Source organism: Hibiscus syriacus, unplaced genomic scaffold, assembly GCF_006381635.1.
Source record: "Hibiscus syriacus cultivar Baekdansim isolate YM2019G1 unplaced genomic scaffold, ASM638163v2 tig00111754_pilon, whole genome shotgun sequence".
Lineage (NCBI taxonomy): Eukaryota > Viridiplantae > Streptophyta > Magnoliopsida > Malvales > Malvaceae > Hibiscus > Hibiscus syriacus.
Window position 1 is genome coordinate 402,307 of NW_024063169.1, and position 22,326 is coordinate 424,632.

The 22,326-nt window shown below is 32.8% G+C and overlaps 2 protein-coding genes across 2 annotated transcripts; both read left to right on the forward strand.

Annotated features, from left to right (window-relative positions):
- The first annotated feature begins 2,575 nt into the window (after nucleotides 1-2,575).
- On the forward strand, nucleotides 2,576-5,569 carry LOC120169148 (probable disease resistance protein At1g61300). Its single transcript, XM_039177364.1, has 3 exons — nucleotides 2,576-4,189; nucleotides 4,331-5,419; nucleotides 5,498-5,569. The coding sequence occupies exons 1-3, from the start codon at nucleotides 2,576-2,578 to the stop codon at nucleotides 5,567-5,569; spliced, it is 2,775 nt and encodes a 924-aa protein (XP_039033295.1).
- Nucleotides 5,570-7,959: 2,390 nt separating this feature from the next.
- Nucleotides 7,960-16,884, forward strand: LOC120169149 (probable disease resistance protein At1g61300). The gene is made up of 5 exons (XM_039177365.1): nucleotides 7,960-7,969; nucleotides 10,829-12,432; nucleotides 12,574-13,682; nucleotides 16,488-16,578; nucleotides 16,624-16,884. Exons 2-5 carry the CDS (start codon nucleotides 10,831-10,833, stop codon nucleotides 16,882-16,884), a joined length of 3,063 nt encoding a protein of 1,020 aa, XP_039033296.1. The 5' UTR covers nucleotides 7,960-7,969; nucleotides 10,829-10,830.
- Nucleotides 16,885-22,326: the final 5,442 nt, after the last annotated feature.

Here is a 22,326-nt window from a genome sequence, read left to right on the forward strand (position 1 = left end):
GAGACTAGTAAATCTGCACAAACCACAACGAAACCAACAGCTTACGACATACCATCTATGACTGTGAGACACGCTCCGCCACCAACCAAAATTTCAACAATGAAAGCACTAAAAAACCTCAAAAGATGGTGAACATCCAAAAAAAACAACTCCCACTCTTAACGACAACCACCTCACTTCCACAACCAGAAAACAAACCAGAAGCTATTGCATAAACCTCCTGCAACCTAGGACATCATCTATAACGTTGTATTCACCGCTTCACCACCGGTCGAAGAGCCGTCAAAGAACACACAATGCGAAACAACAAAACAGGAGCGGAAAAAGAACCGTATCTAGAAGCAACTCCAGAGAACACCCAACTAGGCACAACAAACACAGGACAGCTGAAGGAAGAAAGAGAGGAATACCTTTGGAACAGACCCACACTCTCAATACAAGCAAAAAGACGAATAAAAGACACAAACCGCGACAAACACCGAACCTCTTCCCAAAATACAGAAGCTGCTAGCAAACTCCGACAGCCGCCTCAATATCACATCAGGAACTCGAAAAGAGAAACATCAAACACATGAGAGGCCATGGATCAACATCTTAACGCAAACACATGGTTTTCAGAACCAGACCGGTCGAAAGAACCAGACGATGTCATAATTATTTAAAAAATTAAATAAAAATACCAAAAATATTTAATAAAAAATAATTTTTTATATGAAAAATCATATTCAAAGCAAGTCATAACATATATAAGTTAAAAACCATAAAATCAAGTGAAACAAAATGATTCAAATTAACTACAACATAATATTTAAGGTAAAACATATTAAATAATAAATAATATAATTATATAACTATAATTAAAAAATAAATTTGGGATTAAAAAATCATAAAAAAATGATATTGTTTGGTTTATTTTTTTAAAAAACAATCCCACATGGCTAAGAAACATAGAAGAGCATTCCAAAAGTCTAAAGAGTAAAAATATGAGAACAAAACAATCTCACATTGCGAAGAAACATAGAAGAGCATCACAACTAACTTCTATAAATAATAGAGGAAATTTGGCATTCAAAATCATGGAGCCTTTTGGTGAGCATTGAGTGAACTATTCTTTCACTTCAATCAAGCTCGAATTTTAGGCTTCAATCGAGCTTCTAAATTTTTTTGGAGTTCAAGTTTTAATATTATATTTCGAGTTTGAGTTGAACTTGATAATTTTTAGCTTGTGAGTTTGAGTTGAGTTGAGCTTACTTTTAAAGTTTTCAAGTTCGAGTCGAGCTCAGCAATACTCAAGTTCGACTTGGCTCGTTTAACAAACGACGTTGTTTGGTTTAATTTTTTTTTAAAAAAAACAAAAATCCCGGTTTTTTTCTGGTTTTCAGCCGGTCCAGTTCGAACGGTTCAACAGTTTTTGCCGGTTCACTAATAGCGGTTCAACCGGATTAGATTGAACCAGACTAAGCAACGGTTCCCGGTTGAACCGGCCGGTCCGATCCAGTTTTCAAAACAGAGCGCAAACACCAAAAGCCAAATCTCTCCATAAGGTCATCTACTTTCAAAGACGGAAAACAACCTCTAATTGATTTTTTTTGTTTGTATAGCTATATGCATTCGATTTATTAATCGACTAATTTAAATCAATACTGCAAAAGTGAGGATGGCCTCCCAACTTAGCTCCATTCGCGAAAGTCAAGAATCAAATTACTGACTCTGCTTAAGCGATATAGTGCATCATCCTATTAGATCAATTAATTGGTTGATTCAAATTAATTTAATTTTGATACATGAACAATCCCTTTTATTTAATAAAAAAATATTTAATTTTAAACATTGTCCTAACTATAAAAATAATTTATTTCAAAATAAACTTAGTTTAATAAAAATATAAATTAACCCAAACCAAGTTTATTATCACATAGCAAATACCAATGACCGAGGGCGTGTGATTTCCTTGTATGTTGTAGGTGAAAGTTGCTTAAGCGTAGGTGATTCAAGAGAACCCTTGGGAGTGGCTCATATTATCAGCTAACAATGAACCTTTTTGGCTGCTTCTCTCCGGTCATCGTTTCCTCTCAAGTTAATTAGAAGAGGTATATATTGCATTTCACATTTTGTATTGTTCTTTCAAACCTCATAAACCGCAACAAAAGAGTTCCCTTTTCATGATTGTAATTACACGTGAAGGAACCCTTTGGAGTGCCTCTCTTCTAGCAGTGTGCCATCATATCAGCAAGTAAGGAACGCCTTTTGGCTGCTTTTCTTTTCATTTGTGGTTCGGCCCAGTCATCATCTCCGAACAACTTAAACCGTAACAAGTATTTCTTAATGTTATCCTTTTTCTTTTTTGTTTAAAAAAATTAACCATGACAAGCTAATTTCAAGGGATCGACTCTATATATCTATGCCCTATTAATTTATTTTGATTATTCATGAGAGGGTAAAATTTATTTGTTTACATAATTATTTTCTTAAAAAAATTGGGTTAAATGAAATTGTTTTTTAGTCATTTTTATTTACATTCACCTGATGATGCGTTATTATTTAGTTTCTAACATATTGCTTGTGATTTGCAGCCATGGACTTTGTCCTGAATAAGATAGATAAACACTTGGACAATCATAGAAGCTTTGATCAGCGAATGAAGGACCTTAAAAGGAAATTAAAGGAATTGAATGGTCTTAAGGAAGATACAGAATCTATTATTAGAACAGAGCTGCAGCCAAGAAAGAAACTCAAGGCTGAAGTCCAGATATGGTTGGAAAATGTTGAAAGAATCAATGGTGACGTACAAGACCTTGATGGAAGAATTGGTGAAAGCAGTGCTCTTACACGTGGATTTCACGGAGAAGATGTGTTAAAGAGTATAAAGGAAGCTTCTGAACTTATTACTCAACACGGTAAATTTCATGGAGGTTTGGTGGTTGACAATCCTCAATGGATCGGACAAGTTTTGTCGACAACAAATTTATCAGGTGAAGCTGTAAAGGTATGCGTTGAAGATATCTGGCATTGCTTGATGGATGACGAAGTTCAAAAGATTGGAGTTTGGGGGATGGGTGGCGTTGGGAAAACAAGCATCATGAAGGTTATAAACAACCAACTCTTAAAAGAGACCGAAAAATTCGATACTGTGATTTGGATCACTGTATCCAAGGAGATGAGTATTTCTAAACTGCAGAAAGACATTGCTAGTAAAATTGGAGTAGAATTTTACGGTGATGAAGATGAAACAACGAGGGCAGGGATTCTCTTTGAAACATTGTCTCAAAAGAGTAGGTTTGTGATGATCTTGGATGACCTATGGGAGAAGGTTTACCTTGAGAGAATAGGAATTCCTGAGTCGTACTTGAATGGGATTAAATTAGTGTTGACAACAAGATCAGCCGATGTGTGTCGACAAGTGGGTTGTAGAGTTATTAAAGTGAAGCCTCTGATGGAAGAAGAGGCATGGGAGTTGTTCTTAGAGAAGGCGGGTTGTGATATTCTCAATATTCGAGGGGCGGAACCAATTGCAAGATCAATTGCTAAACGTTGTGCAGGTTTGCCCTTGGGAATTATTACTATAGCTTCTTGTCTGAAGGGCATTGATGACATCTCGGAATGGAGGAATGCACTAAAAGAATTAAGTCTACGCAAAAAGAGTGTTAATGGATTCGAAGATGAAGTGTTCCAACAATTACAATTTAGTTATGATCGTTTAAAGAATCCAAAACTTCAAGATTGTTTCCTCAGTTGTGCATTATATCCAGAAGACAAGGAAATTGTGGAGGAAGGTCTTATTCAACTTTGGATCGCAGAAGGGCTTGTGGAAGAAATGGATAGCATGCAGGCAGAGTATGACAATGGTCGTGCAATAATGAATAGACTCATTAGCAATTGTTTGTTAGAAGTTTTTACTGAAGGAGAACATGCAAGAACTGTAAAGATGCATGATCTTTTAAGGGACATGGCATTGCGTATTGCAAAATCTCGATTCTTGGTAAAAGCTGGATTGATGTTGAAAAAGGTACCAGATGTGCAAGAATGGAGCATGAATCTAGAGAAAGTTTCGTTGATGGGGAATCAGTGGTTACATATACCTTTAGAAATGTCACCCCCAAAGTGTCCCAGGCTCACAACATTGTTGTTGTCTCAGTGCAATATAGTAAGTATTCCAGAAGGATTTTTCAAGCATATGGATGCACTTAAGGTTCTTGATCTTTCCTTCAACCCTATCAAGAGTCTTCCAATTTCCTTGTCGAAGTGTCTCGGGCTCACAACATTGTTGTTCTCTGATTGTTGTATAGAAAGTATTCCAGAAAGCTTCTTCGATGATATGAATGAACTCAAGATTCTTGATCTTTCCTGGAATCCTATCAAGAGTCTTCCGCATTCCTTATCAAATTTGAAGAACCTCACTTCACTGTTGCTTGATTGTTGTGAAGATTTAGGGAATGTTCCATCGTTGTCAAATCTTGGAGTTTTAAGGAAGTTGGATCTTCGAGGAACAAATATCAAAGAAATCCCTCATGGGATGGAAAATTTGGTGAGTCTCGAGCATCTAAATCTGGATCAGTCAAAGAACCTAAATGAGATCCCGAATGGAGTACTTTCAAGACTCTGTTGTCTTCAAGACTTGATCGTCGGTGAAACTCTGATAAATGGAAAGGAGGTTGGTGGATTAAAGAAACTGCAGGGAACTCTTGGAGGGAGGTTTTATGACCTGCACAACTTAAATATGTATCTCGAAGCTTGTCGTGGCCGAGAACAACCACGTCAATTCAGAATCTTTGTGGGAGATATGGACTTTCCTAAGTTTTCTGAAGTTGTGAGAAAAGCTATTGTTGCAAGTGGTCGTAACATCTATACCTACCAGATTGTGCTTCCACATGACATTGAGGGATTGCGTATCTGGTTTTGCAATGTTGATTGCAGTGAAGAATACCCGCTTTTCTCCAGGTTTATCCTCTTCTCAATTGGCTCCTTTTCATCTCTTAAATTTCTTCAAATATATGGTTGCAGAAATATGAAAAAGTTGTTCTCCCCAAACTGTGTACCGCTAAATTTACAAGAGCTTAGAGTTGGTGGGTGTGAGCAATTGGAGGAAATAATAGCATCAGAAGTTGAAACGGAGGAAAGAGGAATGGTTATCACGGAGTTTCATCTTCCACAATTACGGGAATTGGTGTTGAGTCATATACCGGAATTGAAGAGCATTTGCAGTGCTGGAGGAGTACTGGTTTGTGATTATCTTCTACAAATTGAGATTGTAGACTGTCCAAGATTAAAGAGGATGAGTCTTAATCTTCCCAAATTTGATAATGTCCCACCATCTGCATCTACAAATCTTTCTCTTTCAGTTCGGATAAGACCAAAGGAGTGGTGGGAATCAGTGGAATGGGATGGTCCCCAACCCAAGTCTCTTTTGGACCCCTTCGTCGTAATTTTATTGTAATTAAACTTTGGTAGTGTAAGTAAAGAAATTGTTGTAAGCTATTGTAACATCTATAACTACCAGATTGTGCTTCCAGGTGACATTGATGGATTGGATATTGGGCATTGCAATGTTGAAAATACGACAGATATATGATAAAATTATATTTTAATAATGTCTATTAACATTATTGTTGTTTTGGTTCGTCAGTATAATATTTCAAGCATTGACTTAATAACATAACGTAAATAGATATTTGATCTACAAAATAGAACTAAAACGATTGAGATTGATCAATCACTATTCATTCATGAGAAACTCAAAAATATTACAACTGTTGGCAATTTAGATAATTAAGGTTTTATGGTCAAAGAATCCCCATAAGCATATTCTATTAGTAATGACTATAAGGAAATCGAATTAAAAATTTAGTAACTCTAACCCAAATTTTTTATGATGGTGTTTTACTGTATCTTTTATTTTTCTTAGTTATTTGTTTGATTTTTTTATATTCTTTCCTGGTATGATATATATTTTATAGAACATAAAAGATTTTAATTTTTAATTCTTTTATTTATAATGATTTAAATTTTATTTAAATTTATTTTATATTGATGTAAATTTCAATTGATTAGATTTTTAAATGTTGAATCTTTTAATAGTAAAATAAGTTTTCTTATTCATCTATAAAAAGATTGGAAATTTACATTATTATTATTATAATCAAATTCATATACATAATAAGATTTAAATTATTTTTTAAAGTTTCAAAACTCCCTTTTTATTTCGTTAATCTTTTTATTTAGTAAAATAAGTTATTAAATGGATAAAATAAATTAATAAAAAATTCAACCATGTGATTAGTATGGTGGCCAAAAATAAAAATCAAATGTTTTTTATTAAAAGAGAAAGAAAACTAGACTAAAGCTAAATCACAGCTTCAGGGTTCACTGTAGATCACGACGAGCATCGTCCAACAAAGCAGCATCTGTATTCTATGCAGAATGTATCGAGGAGAACCGGTGGAGACAATTACCCTCTTAAAATCTTTAAAAAAAATATTTTTAATTATTTTTATGTATTTTATATTGATAATATATTTGTTTTCTAAAATTCTTTAAGTTTATTCCCCTCTAAAATTCTATATATTCATCCTTTAACATAAAAACCGGGTCCAAACTATTCATATCAAAACATCTGCCACACTATTATTCTGACATATACGTACAAAAATTTAAGTTTTAATTCGAGTTAGTAAATATATAATGTGCGACACTATCAACGAGTCACAATTTGGACCTCTAACATGGCTAAAAATCACATGATTTTGATTTTGCATGTAACATCAATGTAATTGAGAATTAACTAAAATTATTTTTAATTAAAATATGTTATATTCTTCCTTGATTATATGGTGTTATTTTATTAAGTCTCTCTATTAGTAAATGTTATAAAATAGTCTTCCGACTATAGGATGTTAGTTTTTGTTGAGTCTCTCGACTATTAAAAGTTATAAAATTATCACTCTACTATTCATATATTTTAAACTCATCATTTTTCGTTAAAACATTGATAGCAACCTGAGTTGGACACTAATATGTTGACTGAGAGATGCTAAAATCTATTCTAGAATATCAAACGACTATCATATCTCAATCAACATATTAATGTCCAGCTTAGACGACCGTTAATTTTTTTACCAAAAAATGACGAGTTTGGAACATATGTTTAGTCAAATGATTATTTTATAACTTTTAATAGTCGAGAGACTCAACAAAATAATTTCACATAGTCGGAAAACTATTTTGTAACTTTTAATAGTCGAAAAACTAACAAAGCAACACATTATAGTTTGGGGATCATCTATGTACTTTACCCAACTCGAAAAAATTTCAAGTCAAATTCGGATTATAAAATAAGACTCGTCAACTCAAATAACTCTAAAATTTTTGACTCGACTCAATTGAACGCTCACCATGAGACCACTGAAAATATTAAAAGAAGCAGGCAGATATTAGATAATGTCCCTGCATCTGCTCATCTGTCTTTCCATTTGGCTCTTAATTCTATCACTCAGGGATGATCTCTGTACAAATCGACCTCATATTTCCATCGTCGTCAATTACGTCCCAGATTTTTGGTATTAGATGATCTTCAATAGGATCATCATCGTCATCGACAGTTTATTTGATATCATCGGGGTTCGTTTGTTTGTTCATTGATCATTTGATTTTATTTGATATCATCGATCTTCAATATCACATAATAAATATCAATATCACATACAACCAAATATAAGAATACAATAATAAACAACAAAACTAGGCTTTAATTTAATTTCCTTAAAATTAACGTCATTACCTTTCTTTAAAGTGGTTGCAGCGGAGCTTCCTCATATTTTCCCAGAAATTTCCTCTGTGTTGTAGGTGAAGCTTAGTTTAAATATAGGTGAGTGAATAGCGGCTCTTCTGCAAACCAAGGAACTTCATTTGGCCGTTTTCTTCATCAGCTGCTTCTCTCCGAGATCATCGTCTTCGAACAACCTTCTCAAAAGAGGTATTTATGGAATTTCAGCATTCTGTTTTTTTCAAAGCTCATAAACGGCTGTAGAATAGATTCCTTTTTGTATTTAGAACTACCTGATTAGATGGTATTTTCTTAATTTTTATTTATTTAAGTTAATAAATTTTTAATCAAATAAGATGATGATACATGTTACCTTTCGCACTGCTTTCCTCTGTGTTGTAGGTGAAGCTTAGTTTAAGTTCAGGTGAGTGAATAGCGGCTCTTCTGCAAACCAAGGAACTTCATTTGGCCGTTTTCTTCATCAGCTGCTTCTCTCCGATCATCGTCTTCGAACAACCTTCTCAAAAGAGGTATTTATGGAATTTCAACATTCTGTTTTTTTTCAAAGCTCATAAACGGCTGTAGATTTGATTCCTTTTCATATTTAGAACTACCTTATTAGATGATATTTTTTTAATTTTTATTTATTTAATCTAATAATTTTTTAGCCAAGATGAAGACACATGTTACCACCGAATTAAAGAGAAAAAAAATAAAAGACGAGATAAACTAAAGGAGGAATTAAACTGACACACCATAGTAGCCTTTATATAACTTATTCCCGTTAATGACAAAAAAATAATGAAATAAAAATGCTAACAGAGAGATTCAAATATGGAGCTGTAAGCATAGATGAAAAAAATCATAACCACTTACTCAAATCACATATTTTAAGAAAATTTTTGGTATTTTTTTATATTCATTAAAAAAATGATATTTATTTATTTTTAATATTTTTAAACAAATAAAATAAGTTTAGTATTTTATTTTTAAAACTGAATTCGATGTTTTTTTATATATTTTTGAATCTTGCATTAAATTTAATTGTTTTAAAATATTGAAAATATAAAACTTATTTTTTAATATATAAAAATATTTTTATTTTTATATGAAATGAATTCTTTCATAAATTTTGTTTAAAAATATAAAAATATTGAATTTGGTTTTGAAAATAAAATATTAAACTTATTTTTCTTTGTTTAAAAATATAAAAATATTAAAAGTTAGATATCATCTGAATATTTTTATTTTTTAATTTTTATATCAATAACAATATTATGAGATAAATAAATTTTTGAGTAAAAATACGAATATATAAAAGATACTATAACTTTTCTTTAAATATGTGATTTGGCTTAGTAGTTATGATTGTTTCATCCATGCTTTATTTTTCTGTTTAAAAATATTAAAATATTAAAAGTTAAATATCATCTAAATATTTTTATTTTTTATTTTTATATCAATAACAATATTATGAGATAAATAAAATTTTGAGTAAAAATACGAATATATAAAAGATACTAAAACTTTTCTTTAAATATGTGATTTGGCTTAGTAGTTATGATTGTTTCATCCATGCTTACAATCTCAGGTTTGAATCTTCTTGATATCATTTTCACTTCATTTTTCCTATCATTAATTGAAATAAGTTATATAAAAAATGTTGTAATATAGAACCAAATGGGAGGCTTAGCTGAGTGGTTCAGGTGTGCTTGGCTTTAGAATGTCTTAGGTTTGATGCCCCCTAATGCATTCCTCCCGTTTATTTTCTCTCTTTAATAGGGACATGTCACCACCTTATTCGATGAAAAATTCATTGAATTAAATAAATAAAAATTAAGAAAATATTCTCTAATCAGGTAGTGACACAAGTCATCATCTAATTAGAGATTAAATTTATTTTAATTGAATTATATTATGACCAAATTGATAGAATGTATAAAAATTGAGTACCAAATATGCAATTATACCAAGTTTTTAACTTCAACATGGCCTCTTCCATTAAAAGTTAACGAACTTGATTGAAGCATTTAAATAGTTGAGTGGTCTCTGATTGGTTAAATCGAAATATTGGTGGTCAAAATGAAATCTGACAATAGTTAAGTGGTCACTAGTGTAGTTTACCCTACAAATTATTTAGGATTTGTGTTCTAAAATGTTAATATTTTTTTGAATTCTTTTAAAATACTCTCAAAAAATGTTTAATTAAAATTATTTCCTTTATATTATTTTAAGATTAAATTTTCATTTTTCTTGTTTATGATAATTTCCTTATGGTTAGAATTTAACTTTTAGTTTTCGTTTAGTATTTTAATTTTTCATTAAAAGAAATATATAGATTTTATTAAAATGTAAATTAAATATAATTTTGATTAATTGGACTAAGAATATTTTGCTAAATCATTTTAAAATACCCTTATAAATTATTCAATTATTGTAATATTACTTTTAGTTTACAATTATATCAATTTTGCATTGGATTGTTAATTTGCATGTTTTCGATATTGGAAATATTTAAGAAAACAAAAGGATAAAACAACATTAATTTTTTTAAAATAGTCTGGGTGATTACAAGATATTCATAATATTTTTTAATTATTAACAACGCACGTACATGTAAATGCAACTGCTCGAACCCAATACTTTTAATGAGAACATCACTCCCCTTTACTATTGAGGTCGATTCATAGGATCTTTCCTTAAATTTTTTTGTCAACCATAAAGAAAAAAAGACATTTGATTAATCATTATGTAAATATACCTTAAATTTATTGTTAAATTTTGTTTATAGACATCCATGTACCCAAAAAGTATCTTATAATTCAGATTTTTTTGTATTTTTATTCATGATTTAATTTTGTTCCTTGAAATTTTGAAATTTCACACTCTTAAATTTCTGTTAATTTAATTTGATTATTCGTGAGAGGGTGAAACTTCTTGATTTAAATCTTTATAATTTCTTAAACATTTTTGTAGAGTAAAATGAAGTTATATTTTTAGTCATGTTTAGATACATTTACCTAATGATGCTTATTATTTAGTTTCTAACATATGGGTTGTGACTTGCAGCCATGGACTTTGTTCTGAATAAGATAGATAAACACTTGGACAATCATAGAAGCCTTGATCAACATCGGAAGGACCTTAAAAGGAAATTGGAGGAATTGAATGGTTTGAAGGAAGACACAGAATCTATAAAGAGATCAGAGCTGCAGCCGAGAAAGAAACTCAAGGCGGAAGTCCAGATATGGTTGGAAAATGTTGAAAGAGTCAATGGCGAAGTGCAAGTCCTTGATGGAAGAATCGGCGAAAGTAGTGCTCTTACACGTGGATTTCACACAGAAGATGTCTCGAAGAGTATTACGGAAGTTGAAGAACTTATTATTCAACATGGTAAGTTTCATGGAGGTTTGGTGGTTGACAATCCTCAATGGATAGGACAAGTTTTATCGACAACAAGTTTATCAGGTGAAGCTGTAAAGGTATGTATTGAAGAGATCTGGCATTGTTTGATGGATGATGAGGTTCCAAAGATTGGAGTTTGGGGCATGGGTGGCGTGGGGAAAACAAGCATCATGAAGGTTATAAACAACCAACTCTTAAAAGAGACAGGGAAATTTGATATTGTGATTTGGATCACTGTATCCAAAGAGATGAATGTTGCTAAACTGCAGAAAGACATTGCTAGTAAAATTGGAGTAGAATTTTCTGGTGATGAAGATGAAACTACAAGGGCAGGGAGGCTCTTTGGAACATTGTCTCAGAAGAGTAGGTTTGTGATGATCTTGGATGACCTATGGGAGAAGGTTCCACTTGAGAGAATAGGAATTCCTGACCCGTCGAATGGGAGTAAATTAGTGTTGACAACAAGATCAGCTGATGTGTGTCGACAAGTGGGTTGTAGAATGATTAAAGTGAAGCCTCTGACGGAAGAAGAGGCATGGAAGTTGTTCTTAGAGAAGGCGGGCTGTGATATTCGAGGGGTGGAACCAATTGCAAGATCAGTTTCTAAGCATTGTGCAGGTTTGCCCTTGGGAGTAATTACTATAGCTTCTTGTATGAAGGGCATTGATGACATTTCAGAATGGAGGAATGCACTAAAAGAATTAAGTCTACGCAAAAAGAGTGTTAATGGATTCGAAGATGAAGTGTTCCAACAATTACAATTTAGTTATGATCGTTTAAAGAATCCAAAACTTCAAGACTGTTTCCTCAGTTGTGCATTATATCCAGAAGATGAGGAAATTGAAGAACGAAGTCTTATTCAACTTTGGATCGGAGAAGGGCTAGTGGAAGAAATGGATAGCATGCAGGCAGAGTATGACAATGGTCGTGCAATAATGAATAGACTCATCAGCAATTGTTTGTTGGAAGGTTTTACTAAAAGAGGAAATAGAAGATGTGTAAAGATGCATGATCTTTTAAGGGACATGGCATTGCGTATTGCAAAATCTCGATTCTTGGTAAAAGCCGGCATGATGTTAGAAAAGGCACCAGATGTGCAAGAATGGAGCATGAATCTAGAGAAAGTTTCGTTGATGAGGAATTGGCGGTTATGTATACCCTTGGAAATGTCATCCCCAAAGTGCCCCAGGGTCACAACATTGTTGTTGTCTGGTTGCTGTTTAGAGAGTATTCCAGAAGGATTTTTCAAGCATATGGATGCACTTAAGGTTCTTGATCTTTCCAGAAATCCTATCAAGAGTCTTCCAATTTCCTTGTCGAAGTGTCCCGGGCTCACAACATTGTTGTTGTGTCGTTGTCGTATAGAAAGTATTCCAGAAAGCTTCTTCGATGATGCGAATGAACTCAAGATTCTTGATCTTTCCGGGAATCCTATCAAGAGTCTTCCGCATTCCTTATCAAATTTGAAGAACCTCACTTCATTGTTGCTTGCATGTTGTGAAGATTTAAGGAATGTTCCATCGTTGTCAAATCTTGGAGTTTTAAGGAAGTTGGATCTTCGAGGAACAAAGATCAAGGAAATCCCTCAAGGAATGGAAAACCTGGTGAGTCTCGAGCATCTAAATCTGGATGAGTCAATTCACCTGCGGCGAACTATGATAAATGAGATCCCGAATGGAGTACTTTCAAGACTCTGTTGTCTTCAAGACTTGATCGTCGGTAAAACTGTGGTAAATGGAAAGGAGGTTGGTGGATTGAAGAAACTGGAAATTCTTAAAGGGATGTTTTACGACTGGCACAACTTAAATATGTATCTCGAAGCTTGTCGTGGCCGAGAAGAGCCTCGTCAATACAGAATCTACGTGGGAAATAGATACTTTCATAAGTATACTGAATATGGAGGAAAACAAATTGTTGCAAGGGGTTGTAACATCTATAACTACCAGATTGTGCTTCCACGTGACATTGAGGGATTGCATATCACGGATTGCAATGTTGATTGCAGTGAGGAATACCCGCTTTTCTCCAGGTTTATCCTCTCCTCACTTTCCTCCTTTTCATCTCTTAAATCTCTTCATATATATGATTGTGGGAATATGAAAAAGTTGTTCTCCCCAAACTGTGTGCCGCCAAATTTACAAAGGCTTAGAGTTGGTGGGTGTAAGCAATTGGAGGAAATAATAACATCAGAAGTTGAACCGGAGGAAAGAGGAATGGTTATCACGGAGTTTCATCTTCCACAACTACGACAATTGTTGTTGAATGGTCTACCGGAATTGAAGAGCATTTGCAGTGCTGGTGGAGTACTGGTTTGTGATTCTCTTGTCGTATTTCAGATTGTATACTGTCCAAAATTAAAGAGGATGGGTCTTAATCTTCCCAAACTTGATAATGTCCCACCATCTGCATCTGCAAATCTTTCTCTTGAAGTTCGGATAAGACCAAAGAAGTGGTGGGAATCAGTGGAATGGGATGGTCCCCAACCCAAGTCTCTTTTCGACCCCTTCGTGAGATTTTGGTAAAAGGTAAAGGGAGGATCAAACGGAGCAGTTGAGTTTGTAACATTGGCAGTGTTTTTATTTTCTAATTTAAGCGAAGCTTAATTTTATGAATTCAAACTGTATTCATACCTCATTTTATTATATTATTTGCACACTTTTTATGGTGAAATTATTTATTTAAATTTAGTTGACGTGGAATTATTACTAAATTATCTTTAATTATTTATTTTAGCGGTATCAATGAATCGAGCTTGAACAAACAAAGTTATGTCCATATTTATTTGTTTATTTTTAAGGTGTTCATGTTCGGTTCGTGTTCATTTAATTTTTTAATGTTGTGTTTTTGTTCGTTTATTTATTTTTGAATGTGTTCGTGTTCGTTTATTTATCCTTCGCGAATATATTCGTTTTGCGTTTACCAACATGTTCGTTTAGCGTTCTCTAAAATGTTCGTTTATCATCTGTTTATATGTTCAATTTTTTAGTTTTGCCCTTTTATTTGAAGTTAAAGAAAAAATAATAAAATTATGCCACTAGTCCTTATACTCTTTAAAAATTCGTAATTTAAATTTTAACTTTCACCATGTGTTTAATTTAGTCTTTACTTTCATCAATATTTAAAATATAAAAAATAAAAATAAAAAAGAAAAGAGAACTGAGTAAATGAGCTTGTTCATGAACATAAATGAACGAGTCAATAAATGAGCTTGTTTGTTTGTGTTCGCGTGTTTATTAAATAAACATAAAAATTGTTCATACTCGTTTATTTAGCTTAACAAACTAATGTTATACGAACAGTTCATCGAACACTCTGTTCATTTAGAATTCTAATTTATTTGTGATTTTCACTTTAAAATGGCGAAGATGAACCGTGACAAATCTATCGGCGAAAAATGATTCCTGACACCCCCTTACGCAGCTGCAGCACTCACACTTAGACATAACAATTTAGTGCTTAATTATTATCTTGTGTTCTTTATCAATAAAAAAATATTTAATTATAGATTGCTTTAATTATTTTCATTTTATATATAATTTGCACAATTTCCACATTAATTAAGTTTAAATGTTAAGGATTCATTTATTTAAGAATTGAATCAATATATCTATCTGCATATTATTCAAAACTATTAGCTGCCTTTGAGAAGCTTTGAACATTGCGTACAATAACTCCAAGCAACATATACAAAATAGCTTCAGAATTATATCTAGTTCATATATATATGCAAAAATAATATCAACCAGCATATCGATATCATTCGGAACATAAGAGAACTAGATATCAGGGATTTAAATAGAGTTCGCGGCCGCGTTTTCGGTTGCATCGCGTTTATCGCGGTTGCGGACATAACGGATGTCATCGCGGTCACTGCGGGTGTCGCGGTTGTAAATTTTTTTAAATTTCGCACAACTTATCGTAAAATATAATAATTATAATTAGTCATTTTTAATGATGTTTAGAATGTTTTTAACCGAAAATGACATATATAATATTGTTTTACCAAATAGAAGACTTTAAAACCCGATGATAGGATAAGATAATTAATGAAGAGTTGATGACATTGTGAATACATTATTGTATATTTAAAAGAAATAAGATGTTCAATCATTAAAGTAAAAACATAAAACTATGATGTATAATAATTAAAGCCGCAACACGACTAAATTGAATAGAACACAACTAAATTGAATAGAATTAAAATAAAAGTATAAATTTAGAGAACACAAACTTAGGATTAAATTAAATAAAAATTAAAGTTTATATTCTAAAGTAAGGATTAAATTATAAATTCTAAAAGAGGGGAGTGATGATAAATTAATATATCCCTTAAAATATTTAAGAATTTATTTAAAAAATAAAAAAAAATAAAAAAATGGAACATATGAGTGGACGGCCCAAAACAATATACTTATTGTTTTTTGAATTAAAAATCAAACACAAAAACAAAAGAAATTACCAGAAGCTATTTAATATTCTAATATAATTTTCTCCAAGTCTTAAATCCCAAGTCTTCTCATTTTCAAGTTTAACATTTCGTTTTTCACAGTAGCTGAGGAGCATACACTCTACCTTATTTTTCACTGACGGCGAAGCTCATCAGACCTAAGATTTTCCCTAAAACAGCTTTGTTTTGTCGGCTTGTCCCCTTATCGGTTTGATCTTTACCTTGGTGACTGGTGACTGGTGAGTCTTGCGCGATGATGCGCTTTCTATTTTTTTTTTTTGAGTTTAAGAGTTTTTGACTGGTGAGTCTTTTTCGGACTGATTTTTGCGTTTTGGGTGAAAATTCCATTTTTTATGTTCTTATTTTATTTTTTTCAATAACGGTTGAAAAAAGGAAATAGTGTTCCGGTGCTATCCACGGTTACCCCGTTAAATTGCGGGCGCAACGGACCACTATTGGCATGAATCCGTTACCCACCGTTAAACTCAGTAATATCAGTTTCGGACGGCGGCGTGACCTCAAAATAGCGGACACGATCACATTTGTGTTCTGCTATTTGAATCCCTGCTAGATATATTGCTTAGGAGCAAGAAATTTTCATGGTCATGGCGATCAATTCATATATACAAGTGTTGAGTTTGTATTGACTGTTGCTGTACACACGTGGATGTGGTTCAGTTAGGTTGTTAAGTAGTTAGGCTTGTTAGCTTAATAGTTCACGTGTGCATGGAATGTATATAAGGTCTTGTTGTATCAGGTTCTTGAATATATGAAGTAGTTATATTTTCTTCAATATTCTCTGTAAGTTCTTACTTTACAAGATGGTATCATTCGCTGCTTTCCTGGGGTTCTTTTTCTGAATCTTTCGCTGCATAGCTCTATTCTTGTTATGGCTCAAAGCCTGGAGTATGTTGCTGTGTCGTTGGAATTTTCCTCAAGAAATGCCAAAGCCTTTACCAATAAAAGAGTAAATGTAGTTCATGATGAGATGAATTTCCTATTATGGAAGTAGCAAGCTTTGCTTACAGTCAGGAGTCATCGGTTAGAGCGGATGCTGACTGGTACAATGATGCCATCGCCAGAAACTGTTATCAATGATGATGGTGTTGTGATTCTGAACGATGAATATGAGGAGATCGTAGCACAGGATAATGCGCTCGCGTCTTGGCTTTTGTCGACAATGAATGCTCACTTACTGCCATACTTTGTTGGGGCTGAAACTGCTGTCAGTGTTGGAGTAAAGTGCTTCAATTCTTTGCAAACCGATCTGTGACTGCTGTGATGAGCTTACATTATAAGCTCCAGTCTTTCAAGAAAGGGGAGGATAGCATGAGGGTTTATCTTACCCGTGTGAAAGAAGTTTGTGATGCCTTGGCATCGTGTGGAAGTCCCATTCCTTTTAAGGGCTTCCAAGAGATTACCGGTCGTTTATTGTTGTTATCCCTGCCATGTGTGAGTCTCTTTCTGTTGATGGTGTTTGTACCATGCTCATTGATGTTGAGACACATATTGCGGGGTTTGAAGGTCAGACTAAGTCTCTTCCTATGAATGTCAATCTTGCTCAGAGAAAGGAGGTTACATGATGCAAACAGATTGGTTGAGAAAAAATCAGTATCGTCATTCTCGTTAGGGTTACTCTTCTGGTGGTAGATCCGACGGTCAAGGTAGAGGACGCATGCGCGTGCAATGCCAATTGTGTGGTAAGAATAGGCACTTGGTCAGTCAGTGTTGGCGTCGCTTTGATCAAGATTTTCCTGGTGTTTCCTTTGATAATCAATCCTCGAACAATGGTGGCTCGTTAACTACCTATTATTCTACATATGATGGTGATAACATGGGATGTGGTTGTTGTGGCAATGAGGCTAAACCACGTGATAGTAACTAGTCCATTGTTCAATCTCAAGAACATGTTACTGCTGTTATGCAAGAACAATGGGTTGTGGATTCAGGAGCAACCCACCATATCACGCCAAATTCCACCAAGTTTGCTCATCACTTGAATTGTAGCAACCCTGGTAAGTTGGTCGTAGGTAATGGGGTTTCGTTACCTGTAAATATGGTTGGTGAGTGACAACTGTCGTTTTGATGTCAAAATAATTTCTTTCTTCTCAGTTAATAAATAAAGGAAAATATGTAGTAAATAGAAGTAAGGGTCGATCCTCAAGGACTTAGAAAATTTCAAATTTATGTTTGAATGACTTAAATCAAGCGATAAGTAGTAAAAGGGGTTGGTAAAAAGGGTTAAATAATAAAAAGTGAAGAAAAATAAAGAGAATAAAAATTGAAGGTTGAAAATGACAGTCTTCTAATAAAAACAAGTCAATTATGGGACTATCTAATATTTTTTTGAATTAATAATTATTATTTGATCTATTAATAGATTAATTCAAATCGTATACTGTAAAAACAAGGACATCCTCCTAACCCAGTTCACTTCATTTACAAATGTCAAAATTTAAACATATGATATTACTTAAAAAAATTTAATACATCATTTCACTATATTAATTTAATGTTGGTCGGTACTATCAAATATTAATTAAACCATCTTTATTCTTTATTTAGATTATCTGCTCTTTAGTTGAGAAATGATCACGTGCGACAGCCTTAATATACGACCAAAAAAAGTGCTACCGGTCTTGTTATTATTTAAATAACAAAATCGATACAAAAAATACCGGAAACATTATTATTTCTATCGATTTTGTTATTATTGGGTGTTTTACCGAGCTTGTTATATCCGGTAAAGCGCTATCGATTTTGTTATTTTTTATACCGGTTTTGTTATTGTTAGGAACTTTACCGGATATATTAAAAAATATTGATGTTTTAGGTAGAAATAATAATATTTTAGGTAATTTTTTTTACCAGTTTTATTATTTAAATAATAACAAAATCGGTAACACTTTTTTTTAATCGTATATTAAGAGTGTCGTACTGTAGAACTTCCCTCTTTAGTTTGTATAAATATCTATACCCTTTTTCTTTCTTGACATATTCCCTCTCTTGTAAACAGTTGATCTTCTGAAAAAGTGTTTTTTGATTCGAATATCAAGGTCCATCCCACAGTAAATAGATACGAATTTCTATACAAATTTAATTATAATTATTTATAGTATTATAGTACGAATTTATTTCAATTTTTTGAGTTTTTCTAATCATATATATATATATATATATATTTCATATTCATTTCACATTATAATGTTATTTAATATATCACATACAATCTAAAATTATAAAAATATATTTATAATATTATATTTTAAAGAAGTTATTTTGAGGATAAAAGATTAATGAGTATAAAAGACTAAATTAAAACAAGAGAGTAAATTTTTAGTAAAAAAATAACCGAAGTTACATAGGTATTCTATAGTGGTAGGAGAACATGTGATTTAAATTTGGTTAAAAAAAATGTACTTAAAATACAATATCAATTGAATAAATGCAGAAATCATGTAAAATTGAGTAATTAAATTGAAAAAAATATAATTTTTTTTATTAAAATTAGAATTGAAAGTATATATATATTTTATTAACTTTAGCACATGTTTCCTCTGTTTAAGTTTAGGTGCATTGAAAAATCATTTGGACTGGCTCTTTTCTAATAGTCAAACCAACTTCATTTGCCGGTTTTCTTCATCCGATGAAAAAATTAGTTAAACATGAAAAAAATTATACTTAGCATGTTTAAAAATAAAATTTAAAATAAAAATAAAAACTTGAAAATAAAAGAGAGAACTTTATAAAATTAGAAATAAGAAGAAGATTAAATTCTGAGTTGTGAGTTTAGGCTTATCCAAAAGAGTATTTATAGCCTCTAAAACCCTAGAGGTAAACATAGAAATTAAAAGAAAAAAATAATCCTAAAGATAATTTCAAATGTTTTCTAAATTCAAATTTTAAAATTAAAAATAAATCTGCTAAGATATCTTTGTTCGTCCACCTTCCAGAAGGTGCTAACTAGATCTTCTAGAAAGCTGCTATTGACTGAACCTTCAAGAAGCTGTCACGTTAGACCGTGTCATGCCGAGAGTAGTGCCCATGTCTCTAGTCGTGACCAAATAAAAAAAATACTGAATGTGGCCTTTTTACTGCAAATCCTGAAAAGTAAGATCATGCACGAAAATAAGCATACCACAACCAAATCAACAACAATAAATCCATAAAATCGAAGATTTAACAAGGAAATATTATTAATTTTGAACACTCGTCAAATTCTCACTCACTTATCGCATGCTTGTCTCCAAGTATGATGTAATCAAATCAGCCAAAAAATTCAATTTATCTTTCCTTGTCAAGTCTCACATTCGAGGAAGCAAGGTAGATACTACAATAATCATTTAAGTCAAGACACTAATCAATTGAACAACACCAATTAAAACAAGTTAAATATAATTGTAACTTCCATTCATTCATCAATCTCAATTTACCTCAATGGATTTCCTTGGTTAAACCCAAAGCTAGAGTTAACAACCAAAGGACCCCTCATTTCTTTTCTTTTCTTTCTTCCTTAGAGTTGAGCAAGACTTTCAAAATGTGAAAAAAGAAGAGAATTTGCAGACAGACTGAGAGAAAAGGGGAGGCTTTGGAGAGTTAAGTGAAGAAGCTTAGGAAGTGTGAAAGTAGAAAAGAAAGGGGTTTTACTCAGATTTGGAATATTTTCTTTATTGCATTTTTAATTTTCATTTTTAAGACTAAGATTTGCTACTGCTTAGTAGTTGTCCTTAAGAATCCATGTCTGGTCGTGGCTTAGATCTGGACAGTACTGTTGGCTTGGCTTGTGAGACTATATTTTTAAATAAAAAAATGAACTTTTTAAAAGACTATTTTTAACGCTCAAACACAAATTTTAAGTGGGATTATATAAAATGAAAATTTTAATGCCAAATTAAAAAACAATTTAGGGATTGAGCTATATGAAAGCTATGTTATATGCCATTCAGCCCCAGAAAACAACAGTCTTCTAATAAAAACAAGTCAATTATGGGACTATCTAATATTTTTTTTAATTAATCATTACTAATCGATCTATTAATAGACTAATTCAGATCGAATATTGTAGAAGCGATGACAATTTCTTAATCCATTTAATTTCATTCACAAACGTCAATATATGAACATATGATATTACTTAAGAAATCTAATACATCATTTCACTATACTAATTTATTGTTGATTGGTTCCTAAAAAAAAGTTTATTGTTGATAGGTACTATCTAATATTAATTACCATCTTTATTCTTTATTTAGATATTATAATTACTTTAATTTACCTAAGTGTGACAGCAACTTCGATGAAAGTGGTGCTCTTTCTTTTTGTTTGACTTCAGTTTGCATTTCTTAAAGTCGTTGCAGCGAAGCTTCGTCGTCTCTTCCTAATAGCTGTGGTTTCCTCATATATTCCTAGGAAAAAAAATATTTCATTACCTTTCGCACAGGTTTCCTCTCTGTTTAAGTTTAGGTGCATAGAAAAATCATTTGGACTGGCTCCTTTCTAGCAGTCTGCAAGCAAACCAACTTCATTTGCCGGTTTTCTTCGTCCGGTGATTCTCTCCGGTCATCGTCTCGTCAGAAGAGGTATTTATCCAATACTTTTATTCTTCTTTCACAGCTCATCAACCGCCATAAAATAGTTGTCTTTTCATATTTTAGGAAGAACATCTCCATGTTTGTATTCGAATATGTCTGAAATCAAGAGTCCGTAACTCAAGTCACTAAGATGTTAATACAATTTTTTTTTTTGAAAAATGGTTTCTTTGTATTAAGAATCACAAAGTACACCACTCCAATGACCTCATTAAAAATCTTCTCTAATCCTAATTAGAGGAAAAAGAATGTACCTTAGGATGGAAGAAGGTTCGACATGAACCCAAGAATAACAAAGAACGACAGCTGGGAACTACAACAACCTGAAACAAACTACAACAATGTAGCTACACACTACCCCTGAAAGAAATACAAAGATGAACTACACACAACCGAATCAAAGAACAAACCCTGATGCAACCTCCGAGACAAGACATTTAAACATATGCCGATCAAAGGTTAATAACTTTGATCTGAGCCCAAACAGCGCCAACCAGCCAGCAAAGAAACGAGACTACGAACAACTCTAACACTCGAAACCAACGAGGCCATAGCTAAACAGCGAAAAAAATCTCTAGAAGCTCTGCCCTAACACGAACCTGTTACTAATGCAGAAACCTCACCCACTAAAAATACCCTAGAGCACAAAGTGCTCCAATCTTAAGAACACATAAACTTCCAAAACGAGAAAGCTACGCCCAGATCCTCACCCACGCAAATCGATGCCCTCACTTCAATGTTCTATCTCTATCCGAACAGCAGCAGACTCCTTCACTGAAACACCACGACCAGCCACACCCCTATTGACATCTTGCCTCAAAATCTTCTACTATCTATTGAACGCGAAACAATTGCAAACACTCTTATTGCCAATCACGAAACCAGGTTGGACTGCAGTGATTGCGCCAGTCCACCATGCATATTTTTACTGAAAAACCCTCGCACATTGCTCTAAAAAACGCTTGAAACCCACCACGTGCATCGACAACCTGGAATAAATGCCCTACAAAAATAAAAAACGAAGAATCAAGCTAAATCTCTTAAGCATCTGCCCTCTTTTCCACCTCACATTCCACTAGCCGCATACTAGCTATCTCCATTAAAAACAATAACGTTCCTCAGGAAAA